Below are 12,406 nucleotides of genomic sequence, written 5' to 3'. Positions count from 1 at the left end.
TATTAATTAGTAACATGGTAACAGTGTTAGCTAACTTGACATCACTATTAACCTACATGAATAGTGCAAAACAATTTTGTACTATCAATGTATCTAACTATAAATCCAAAACGAAAAGGTTAACATTTGAAACTGAAGTAGAATGCATCATACAAAAGTAGGTTTCTTTTTTGAATAATCAAAAACCAAATGTACATGTGTTTTTTTGTTTTGTTTTTCTTTTCTTCTTATATAACAACAATGAAGAGAGTCTTGGCGTAACCGGTAAAGTTGCTGCCATGTGACTAGGAGATCACGGGTTTGAGTCGTGAAAATAGCCTCTTGCAGAAATGCAGGGTAAGACTGCGTACAATAGACCCTTATAGTCTGATCTTTCCCCGGACCCCGTGCATAGTGGGAGCTTAGTGCATCGGGCTCCCCTTTGATACAAAAACAACATACCTAGTGAAATCTCACAACTGGAGTCTTGGAAGGATAGTGTATATACAGACCTTACCCATGGGCGTATCTACAGTATAGTGTATGGGTTCCCGCAAAGCCAGTAACTTTTGCGTAGACCCTATATTTTTATTAAAAAATTTACTAAATATCTAACTATGAACTCAGTTATTATGGTATATTAATTTGAGATTGCGACAAGAACCCATAAACTTCAAATCCTGGATCCGCCTCTGACATTACCCCTATCTTGTGAAGGTAAAGAGGTTGTTATTAATAGACTCTCGGCTCTTTCAGATAAGAAAATTCTATTAAAAAGAAATACAACTCTTTCTTGAACTATATATAAAGAGATCTTCCCCTCCACACAAAAGTAAGTTTTTTCTCAATTCATCATAACCAACACAGATGGTGCTGGAACTGTACAATGCATTTGACTATAACAAAAACGTCTGCAGAATTTTTTGCTGATATATTAACTAAATATATATACTAGATCCAAGAACATTATATTCTTCGATGCTCGTTTTCCTTGCCAATCACCAACTGCTTCTTTACATTGTCAATGACTTCTCTGATGCTTGGCATCCTTCCCAGAATATTTACCTGCAGAATGTTATAACAGCCCAAGGCATTTTCTGCTGTGAATTTAAATCTTGCAAACTCAATCGTTGTACAAAACCACTATAGGATCATTGCAATCTAAAGCAGATTTTCTTCATTAAGCAATACATCCCGACAATTAAAAATATTCAAGCTTTCGTTCAAGTTCGTCTCCCGAAAACAGCCCCTCTGTCTTATTAAAGGTAGGGTAAGGTCTGCCTACCCACTACCCTCCCCAGACCCCACATGTGGGATTACACTAGGTCCGCTGTTGTTGTTGTCATTGTTTAAGTTCAAAAGTAGAGTTGAATAACATTTTCAAGAATTTCAATAGCACTAACAATAAGTGGCACAACAGTATGATACCATCACTATTATAGATAAACTTGTTTATGGTTCCATAATATCTACCTATTCCTTATAGGCGAAGTGGCAAAGAAGAAGAAAAGACATGTATAAGTTGGAGGAGGGTAATGAAATGAAAGGGAACTAATACATATACTCACAGTAGAAATGCGCTACAGGTATTGTGCCATTGTCGATGAGTTCAAATTTATAAGTATCTCCTACTTGGACATTATTTGCTTCTCTGAACTGTCGCCATCCCCTGGTAATTGCAAAGTGATGTCCCAGCGGTCCTACCTGCACTGGCCATAATCTCTGTTTCTCATCTCTGAGAATCATCTGACGACATTTATTCGCCAAGCCATTTGATTTTGCAAAAGCCGCTGGAAGATACTGCTCACATTTATCCCAGTATGTTATGGATCAATGCCGCGTTATCACAAAAAAGAGAAACTACTACTGAAAAAAGGGCAACCTGGTGTACTAAGCTCCCGCTATGAGCGGGATCCGGGAAAGGGCCGGACCACAAGGGTCTATAATACGCAGCATTACCCTGCATTTCTGCAAGAGGCTGTTTCCACGGCTTGAACCCGTGACCTCCTAGTCACAAGACAACAATTTTACCAGTTACTCCAAGGCTCCCCTTCTAAACTCAGGGGCTGAGCTAGAGTACCGGGAGCGGGTTCGTCCGAATCCAATAGCTTTGATTCAAACCTTGTATTTATCTTCAAAAATTAATCGAATATGTACAAATTATTAATTTAGAATCGAGTAACTTAAAAGGATTAGAATCCCGAACCTAAAAGATTAAAATCCTAGCTCCGCCTCTGCTAAAACTACTACCGAAGATCTTAACTATTAAGGGCTTAACTAAAGTTAATTCAAATTACTTTCGAGGGAAGGCCTGCTGATAAAATAAGGCCTAATAGTAGAAATAAAATGAGGGTTAGCATTAGCAGATGTTAAAGCACGGACTCGTGCTTTTGTAGCAGGCATATCTGAGGTCTTAATCCTTAGGCCTGTTATTCCTTTAATAAAAAGCACAAGAAAAGAAAAGAAAGAAGAAACATTAGAATCAGAAAAATGAAAAGAAAAGATAGGGTGTTTGATACAGAAACAAGGATTTGCTCTTGTAACCAAACCTCGAGTGGAAACTCTTCTAGCATCCAACTTAGGCTTCTTTCCTTCGCGCTGACGTGATGCATTTGCTCTCAAATCTAGTTTTAAAAATTGGAACAACAATTTCAGAACTGAAACTGGAGATGAATTTAAAAGACAACATATAGCAACAAGGATTTGCTCTTGAAATTCAGACCTTCAGTGGAAACTCTTTTAGTATCAAAATTAGTCTTCTTTCCTTTGGGCTGGAGTGATGCATTTCCCATCAAATCTAGTTTTTAAAATGAAATAAAATGTCAGACACTGAAAATGAAGAGGATTTAAAACCAAAAGAAGAACATTATTGAAACAAAACAGAATCGTTATAGGCATAATTCAAGAAAAAAGATAAATTTCAAAGGGTAAAGAAATGATAAAATAATGAAATTAAAAATAAAGGGGGAAGTTGAACTAAGTTTAAGAGAAGTGATTAGATAAGAAACTTGCCGTAAACTTTCAGTATAGGGTTCTTTCCATTTGCAACTATCTCGAGCATTATCTGATCTCCTTCCTTCAAGCCATTCGCGATGCAGAATTTACTCCATACACCTCCAATGAAGGTATGTGAGCCAGAAGAATATAGACTAAACGTCCAAGACATTTGTTCATCCCTTATTGTTATCGTACATTTCCTGTTCCTAAGATCGTTTTCTCGTGCAAATGGTCCCGGAAGTTGCTGAAACAGTTTATAATCAACTGCACAAAAACAGTTCATCTTTATGCTTCACATTTTGATATTATTATAGAAAAAGTAGTTCACCATAGCAAAATGAGTTCATCTTTTCGAGTGAAACGAATGAATTATATATTAGCTTTGAACTTACCAGAAAACTCTTTGAAAGGCAATATGGTTTGATTGTGTAAATGAAATAAGGGCGATCAAGAGGCATGTCCTGTGCAGCTTCTACATTGGGGAAAGCCTTGTGTGACGACTTGATGTTGAGCTTTGGTTTTTCTGTTGTATTGACTAGTTACACAAAAAGAATATGTAAAAGATACGGAAAAATACTAGATATAATTTATGAACAAAAGGACATATTTGTTTATCAGTAAAAAAAGGCAGCTCAGTGCACTAACCTTCCCTATGTGCGGGGTCCGGGTAAGGGCCGGACCACAAGGGTCTATTGTAACAATAGGACATATTAATAGTTCAATGACGAAACCTGTGTTGAGGTCCATCTTGCCTACTATATGCAGATTTTTGCTTAGTAAAATTGCTTTTCAATCTATGAGGTTGATTAATCTACTATTTTCAAATTCTAATACACTACATGATCATGTGTTAATTAAATTCAAGGTGCATAGCATTCCTTGTGTAACACAACATTCATGAAAAGAGGAAAGTCCTTGTACCGTTCTCTATATTATTTATTGCACTTCAGCATGTAGCAGATCTTAGCATAATATTTTTCACCGTGTAAACTTCAGTGGTGGCAAATTTCGGTCATAACCATGGAAGCATGACAGACCAAACGAATAGACATACCGTGAAGGCACGAAAGTCCACAAGACTGACAGCCTTAGCAGCTCGTGTGCCCAGCACTCGACAAACATACCTTACAAGCAACTTTCATACCCACCTCGCTCAACTTCATCCTCATCGCTTCTGACTATGTCAAATGTAATGGCCTTAACTTTCACGTCTTTCGACAGATTCCTTGAACCAAGGATCCATTTCTGCATTACTTGTTGGCCGTTACTATCTGTGCCTCTATAAAAGAGGCACCTCCGCCTCGAGGGAGGGCATCAAATATGATCTAATTTAATCTAATATGACTAGCTACGAGCTAATATAATTAAAGCTAGCCACACCCTGCAACTTACACCTCCCTTTTCTAATTTTTCACATGCTTCGCGGCTTTTATCTTGTTAGTCTCTTCTTTCTTTGCCTTAGGCCCAAAGGCCTTGGACTCGAAGGAGCTTGAAGAAGACCTCTAAATCTTTACTTTTTCTTCTGTTATATTTGTGTTACTTTCATTGTGCTTAACTTTATGATTATTACTTTATTCACAATATACACTCAATTAGTGGTGTTAGAGTACTAATTTTTCCTACGATTTCTGCGGTGATACTAATATTGTCTTATTTTTGTCTTTTTGTTTTCTTGAGCCGAGGGTCTTCCGGAACAGCCTCTCTACTTCTTCGGGGTAGGGTAAGGTCTGCGTACACACTACCCTCCCTAGACCCCACTAGTGGGATTTTACTGGGTTGTTGTTGCTAGTGGTGTTAGAGCAGTCTCCTTCTTGTAGAACATATTATCATCCACATAGTCTATCAGATCTATAGGAAACCTCAAAAGAGACTGTATTAGCTTTTGTATTACAATCAGAAATTGGGATAGAACACTTCCACCACCAATCAATATGTTAGAAATCAGAGTTTATAATGCCCAAAGACATGGCCTAGTGGTCAATGAAGTTGGAGTAGAAACATGACCATCAGGTCTCACGTTCAAATCCTAACGGAGGCCAAAAAAACATTAAAGTGATTTTTTTCCATCTGCCTAAGTCTTGACGAGTAGAGTTATCTGGTACTTGTGTTGATGGGAGGTAGCAGGTAACCACTGAAATAGTAGAGGTGCACGAAAGATAGCCCTGACGCCACCATCATAAAAATATTAGAGTCTATTAAGTGCGAACAGTGGCGAAGCCACATAGTGATAAGGGTACTGTGTATAACAGTATATAGGTAAAATATTACGTTTTAGAGGTATATAACACATATCGAACACCCTTTGTTGGAAATTGTTTTCACTTCTTTTAAATTTGAACACCCTTGGGAAAATTCCTAGCTTCGTCACTGAGTGCGAATACTATTGACTCTCTTGGCATAAGGTAAAATTTAAGAAATTAAGAATGAAAATAAGAAGAGACATGAAATAGAAACCAAATACCAAACCTTGTGGTGTGATTTTCTTGCAAGAATGATCCCTCTCCTCTTCTCCTTCACTAACTCCTTGCAGAGGCTGTTCATATTCTCTTTCACACTTACTTGAACCAAAGATTGAAACTTCAAACTCCATGTTTCCTTCATGTCTGAACACCAAACAATCTCCCAACTGCAAATCATGTTCCTCTGCAAATTTTCCCCAACCCAATAGCCGTCCGTTCACTTTTACCACCCACTTCTTACCTGCCCTTCTCAGTATTGCATGTTCTTGATTACATCCATTCAGATACTTGGAAAAAGCTATGGGGATTTTCTGCAAAAGTGGAGTATTAGTACTATTAAGTATTTAAAGCATTTCAATACAGAGTTTAATCGTACTAGTATTTTATCACTCTTGAAAAAACCTATGCAACTAATGATTGAAGCTATTCACAATAATATCCAAACCCCTAACAAAGATTTTTACAAATCAGTTCTATCAACTCTAACTTTAATAACTTGAATCCCGTCAAGGCATCTTTTCAATTTCACTTCTCTGTGTTTTCTTTTTTCTTTTATTTTTTTGTCGAAATTCACACCATATAAGGTCCATTAAAAGAAGTCGCACTCTCCAGAGGAATTTCTTCATTCACAAGCCTTGAACACGAGACATCTGTTTAACAGTGGAAGGATCACACACATCCTACCAAATCACTTTGTATCAAAAAATTTCTCTATTCCCGTAACTCGAACATGTAAAATTGCACTATATAATTAGATAAATTTTATTTTTTATGTATATATACATATGTGGAATATTTTAATGTTCAATATTTTATATTTTAGCACCCTTTAACGAAAATCCCGACTCTGTCGCTATCCCACCACATCTTTTGACCTTCTCTGCGTTGCTTGTACAGTGCTTTGACAAGATAGATTTCAAAAATTCTTTTTCCCTTTATCCCACAATCCCCAGTTATATAAAATAACAATAACAACAATCAACAGCAACCCCCAAAAAATCAAATCTTTTTCTTGCCAGCTCTTATAGTATGCATACGTAGGATTTTTTCCTTTAAACTTTCTTTAAGAGGACTTTTGCGGTAATGGGGAAACTAAAAAGTTCATGCTATATCCTAGGAAAAGAGTAAGTAACAAATAAAGAGAGAGAAATATGGAGCTTTTTGTACGTAGACATATGAGATGGAAAAAAAAGATGTAAACCAAGAAACAAGAAAGTAAAACAATGGAAGAAAAAAAAGAATTAATACTCACAATTCCATGCTTAAAACCTGGCAAAATAGGCTTAAAGAAGTGAGGCTTTTTTGGAGGAATTTTCATCATCGCTGCCTTTGTAGCATACAAGGAACACAAGCAAACGATGAGTCTATTCGTATGCTCTTAAAGTAACGAAATTGACTGAACGTTATATATATTTTTGTAGTAAAATTACAAAATTATTTCTTTCTCATGTTAAAATAGTTTCAATTTTAGTCGTTGTAATAGTTACCAAAGTTTAATATATTAACTTTTAGTTATCTTTAAAATGACCTAATAATATAAAATTGCACTACAACTATGTAGAAGTTAAACTCATGTATTAACTTATATTTATGGGTTTTGAAAAGTTTTTACACTATCAACTATTTTAACCAAAAATATGTTGCTATGGAATGGTCGAGTAAACAGATATTAATTGTTTTGCCTCGTAAAAGTGCTGGACGATAGCAAAAATTTCTTCGAATTTCTATTAGTACATGTTGTTCCCTTACTTCGATTATTTTAATTTATTGCTCTGTTATTTTTCTTTTGTTACCGTTCTTGTTTTCATTAGTATCTACATGACCTCTTCACTAGTATTTTTTATTTTCAAGAATTGCTTTTTTTGAGTCGAAGATCTATTGGAAATAACATTTGTATCTTCATAAGGTAGGGGTAAAGTTGTGTACACACTACCCTCTCTAAACTCTACACTATAGAAATACACTGAGTATGTTGTTGTTCTTGTTGTTATCTTCAATTTCGCCAACTGCAAGGTACTGTACTGGACATTGTTAGAAAACTTTAACAAAGGATTAAAACATCCTTCCTTTGTACAGTGGCTGACACTTAAAATTCATCAGTACTAACTACTAAGATATGCCACTACAATAACTCATGCCATCAGTATATTCTGTTGACGGATATACTAACAAGAAACTACATTTATGATGCCTTAACAATACAGTTTCGCTCACTCTAAAAGCCTTAAAATTAAGACGTTTTCACAAAAACTTCACAAAAAAAAAAAAAAAGAGTAAGCTTGTGACACGTTCATTAAAAAAAATCTCTTTGTAGCCAATAATTTATTTTAAAATTGATAAGCTTAACATAAAAGCAGAAAAAAATAACAATAACTTGGTCCCGGCCATCTACCAATATACTCACAATGATCGGTCATACTTGGCTGCGCGAAGGCAACGTGTAATGTTCTGAAGAAGAGGTTGTATATGATAATCCAATAGCTACTTATTGCATAATAAGACACTCAAGGCAATTCTTTGCTTAAACTTTACAAACAGACCTGAGGATTGGAAAGGAATTATTGGTAGAGACAAGGGTAGAACATTAACCAAAGATTTTACTTTCTCCCAGTAATCATTGCACATTTCCACCTTGTAGACTTTCCTTGTTCTTAGGCAAGGAACATCTGAGACTCTTGTATCATACAAAAGTCTAAAGACTGCTCTATATGAACCCCTAACTCAACTAGGTATGTTATAACATAACTAGCTCGCACAATATCTGCAATGCATAAAAGTTGTTTTCTTCAACAACGAAAAACCCAGTGAAATGACAAACCAAAATGTGCCCAGTGTCCACTAACACTTTCAACAGCGTAAAACTTCCTACAACCTAGTGAAATTTGAAAGATTTGGTAACGAATGAGAGAAGATTTTGTATTATCATGAGCCGGCCCATTGTTAAATCTCAACCTACAAGGCATTTACAATTTAAGAGCATAACAAACATTTGCTCACACTATAAATACAAATAAAACACATTGTATTGGCCGGACAAGAACTAATCTAGCAGTATCGCTACGAAAAATCAGATTTAACAGAAAATCAGATACATGATGTACATTACCGTCTCACTCAACTGGAAATCCTTAAGATAAACTTGGTATTATCCAAAGTGGCTGAGAGAATGCAAAGGCAGATACATTTTCCTGAATAAGAGGTTGTATCCCGCCATTCTGAATATTGTAAGTACCCATATCATAGCCATGTACTGCATTGTAATAAACTCCAGAGAAGTCATCTGTGAAGAATATGCAATTACTCTCACATTCTGGGTAAGCACAGCAAGAAATTGAGAAGGAATGATTGCTTCCTACAAAAATAGACCAATCACCCAAAGATTTCACTTCTTCCCACTTCTCATTGTAGACATCCAACTTGTAAATTTTGAAACTCCAAGTGCTTAGGCAAGGAGTATCTGTGATTCGTGTATCAAACAAAAGCCTCATTACGGCATATATTTGACCTTCTAGCTCGACAAGATATGTAGTAACATACACCAAATTATCCATATCGCGAGATGGTGTGAAAGCTATTTTCTTCAGGAAAAAGCCAGCGAAGTCCCAAATCAGAACTTCGCCAAAAGTGTCGATAGCATAAAACTTTCCATCATGACATATGGCATCATCAACATGGCCACGGATGGAACTCAAGGGAGTCCAAGCAACGTCACCTGGCTTTGCAAATGCCATCTTCCAATTATCAGAATAGAGAGCAAAAATTACACAATCTGATGAAGACGGACTAGCAGATAAGATAACTTTGGAAACAAACGAGTCGCGAAAGCTCTTTCCTGTACATATCAGAGTATTCAAATTTTGGCACTTATTCAGTGGTGGAAGTAAAATTTGGACCCCTGATAGTGGATTTAGCAAGTGCATATCAAAATTGGCACCTAGAGTGACCAACCAACCATGAGAAGAACCCCAACAGCGTTTATCTAGAACACCTGACAAACAGATATCATAACTCTTACATTTGAAAGGACTATAGAACGTGCGCGAGCTTTCATGTGTCCTCTGAGGAAGCATCAGCCAAGGAAGGAAAGAGCACAAAGAATTGCCATTTTGTAGAATACCAGTTCTCCATGACTTACAGACTCCACCAAACCGAACCCAGTCTTCGACAAAATGCAGACGACTAGCAATTAAACCCAAAAGATCCACTGGCAACTTCGACCAATCTGCTGTTAGCTGGAAAAACAAAAGAAATAAAAATTACAGAAAGGAGTATTAAAAAGGGCAGCCCGGTGCACTAAGCTCCCGCTATGCGCGGAGTCCAGGGAAGGGCCGGACCACAAAGGTCTATTGTAAGCAGCCTTACCCTGCATTTCTGCAAGAGGCTGTTTGCTCAGCTCGATCTCGTGACCTCCTGGTCACATGGTAGCAACTCTACCAGTTATGCCAACGCTCCCACAGAAAGGAGTATTAGAACTTGTAAAATCTCTTTAAAGAATAAGTATACTAAACATCTTATTGAAATATCAGTGATATGCCAGATGATCAACTAGCATTCTAAATCTCTGATATGTCAGACTAGTTCATTTCCCTTATTGAAATATCAAAACTAACTACCCAACCAACCATAGGTGTGTCGGCGTGGAGGAAAATGTTTAAAATAATTGTCCTCGAAAATGTTTTACCTTATAAGATCGTGTTTCTTAAAATTCATTTTCAAGTGCTCGGCCGGATATGAGAAGTTGTTAAGACATGTAATCATACAAATTGTAGGAATATTATAAAAATCATGTTCTGACGATATTACAGAGCACTAAAAGTTTGCTAATAATGTCTAAGTGTTAACAGATGTGAGTGGTATAGGGTTGGAGTTTGATATTGATAAGGAAAAATGACTTCTCCCACAAATAAGAAAATCTTTTCTTCCCCTTGAGAAAAGGTGTTCCATAATATAAGTTAACCAATTTCTATCATACAAAATACACCTTTGGAATTCCTTTTCCTATTCTCATTCCTCAAAGTAGTAAGTTTCCACCTACCATTATAGTACTGAACAACCGAAAGAGTCTGCAATGTTTTGCACCGAGGATCTTGCAATCCTGAAATAAATTTTAAAAAAATAAATAATTTAGACGAAACATATTGACCATGGGTAATTTCGCGAGTGGTCACTCAACTTTTATTTTATTGCACCAAAGTCACTACATTATTTTTTGTAACAAGCAAGTCACTCAACTTTACATGAGTATCACCAAAATCACTAAACAAATTTTTGTAACCAAAAGGTCCCTCATTTTTACCTAAGTATCCCAGAAAATGTTCCCATTGTTTCCTCCTAATGACCTTCCATGATACATTAAACCAAGTTGAGTGACTTTTAAAAATAGTTTAGTGATTTTCATTAATCTTAGGTAAAGTTGAGTGACTTTTTCATTACAAAAAATAGTTTAGTGATTTTGGTGTAATAAAGTGAAAGTTGAGTGACCATCAAGAAGATTAATCCAAATTAACCATTACAACTTCTAATCCTATCTCATGCAGGAACAACCTCCAACTTTGCTTCAAAAAAATACATACCATTAGCACTATAAAATATTACATAGCTAAACGGAACCTACATCTGTATATAAATATTTACTTATTTTGACCCTCACTCACTCTAAATTCTGAATTGACTGTAAAGTCTAACACCAACACCCTTATTAGTAGCCCAAGTAAAGGCTGCTATCACATGCCCTAATATAAATCACACCTGAGAGAAATTCTGAATCGGATGCATAAAAAAGGAGTCTTTCTGACGTAAATTTAACACAGACATTTTATCAAACAGTTGGGCGACAATAAGGATCTCAAATACACATCAACAATGCGCATATATGTGTGTATAAATAAATACACCCTCATTCTGAAAGTCTCTGACTCTAAATTCTGAACTAACGTCAAGTCAAACACCAACATCCTTATTAGAACCTAAGTAAATGCTGCTGTCACTTGCCCTGAAACAAATCTCACCTGAGAGATAAATTCTGAATTGGATGCATAAAAAAAAAAGAGTGTTTCTGCCGCAAAATTAACAGAGACATTTTAACAAACAGTTGGGAGTCAACAACGATCTCAAGTGTATACTTGCATAACAAAGAATTTCTTACCTGGGGAAGCAGCAATGTTTACTGCAACAGTCCTGCCGGGTAACACAAGTACACAACCAAACGAATACATCTATCGCAAGACTGAACAGATTTGCATAGTTGTTTCGATTGTGGCTTTTGATTTGCTCTTGGAAGTCATTTCAACAAATTTTTAAGTTTTAATGCGCAAAAAATAAGAAGGAATAATGAATTATACTTTAGGGACACTGTCTTCTCATGTGTCCAAAAATACAATCTACATCCCTTTGGAGTTTGGTCTAATATTATGTCCCATAAATTTGAGGTCGGTATAAAATAGCCCCCCAGATATACCCTAAGTAGTTTTGTTCCTTTAAGTTTGTCAAAATTGAAATATTTTGGTCTTGTTAAATTTAATTCAAATTATAAAATAAAATAAAAAATATTTAATGCGAACTCACATTTGGAGTTTGCTATTTTGAGTCTTTTAATGTCTGGTGAAGCTTTCTAAGGTGCATTTTTTAGTATTTTTGGTCTTTCCAGAAAGAAATTGCAATTTTTTGAATTTGATAGAATTTTCCGTAAAAATAGCACGGGCTAGCCAGTTTTCGGCCTGATCATTCAAAAATAGTCAGCGTTTGCAAAGTCATTAAAAAATAGCCACTATTTTGCTGCAATACGAAAAGTTCCAGCATAATATATTGGAGATCGGTGCACTTGTGTATGAACTTCCAGCATATTATGCTGGAACTCCAACATGCGGAAAGTTCCAGTATAATATACTGGAGTATTTTTCCGGATTTTGAACAGTGTTTTCGTTTAGATTTATCTTTACGTGAAAAGTGGCTAAATTTCGATTATTTTTAAA

General features: G+C 35.9%; 2 protein-coding genes across 2 annotated transcripts; both read right to left on the bottom strand.

The window, feature by feature from the left end:
• Positions 1 to 1,220: 1,220 nt before the first annotated feature.
• On the bottom strand, positions 1,221 to 8,060 carry LOC104220229 (B3 domain-containing protein REM5-like). The gene is made up of 8 exons (XM_070163346.1): positions 7,976 to 8,060; positions 7,398 to 7,456; positions 6,688 to 6,762; positions 5,443 to 5,746; positions 3,369 to 3,511; positions 2,992 to 3,220; positions 2,702 to 2,776; positions 1,221 to 2,603 (listed from the first exon to the last, which is right to left on the bottom strand). The coding sequence occupies exons 1-8, from the start codon at positions 8,058 to 8,060 to the stop codon at positions 2,263 to 2,265; spliced, it is 1,311 nt and encodes a 436-aa protein (XP_070019447.1). The 3' UTR covers positions 1,221 to 2,262.
• A 277-nt stretch (positions 8,061 to 8,337) lies between these two features.
• Positions 8,338 to 11,876, bottom strand: LOC138884402 (F-box protein At2g26160-like). The gene is made up of 3 exons (XM_070165611.1): positions 11,581 to 11,876; positions 10,471 to 10,530; positions 8,338 to 9,667 (listed from the first exon to the last, which is right to left on the bottom strand). Exons 2-3 carry the CDS (start codon positions 10,471 to 10,473, stop codon positions 8,564 to 8,566), a joined length of 1,107 nt encoding a protein of 368 aa, XP_070021712.1. The 5' UTR covers positions 10,474 to 10,530; positions 11,581 to 11,876; the 3' UTR covers positions 8,338 to 8,563.
• Positions 11,877 to 12,406: the final 530 nt, after the last annotated feature.

This window comes from Nicotiana sylvestris, chromosome 12, assembly GCF_000393655.2.
Source record: "Nicotiana sylvestris chromosome 12, ASM39365v2, whole genome shotgun sequence".
Classification (NCBI taxonomy): Eukaryota; Viridiplantae; Streptophyta; class Magnoliopsida; order Solanales; family Solanaceae; genus Nicotiana; species Nicotiana sylvestris.
Note: the sequence above shows the minus strand (reverse complement) of the source record. Positions and strands in the feature narration are given on the sequence as shown.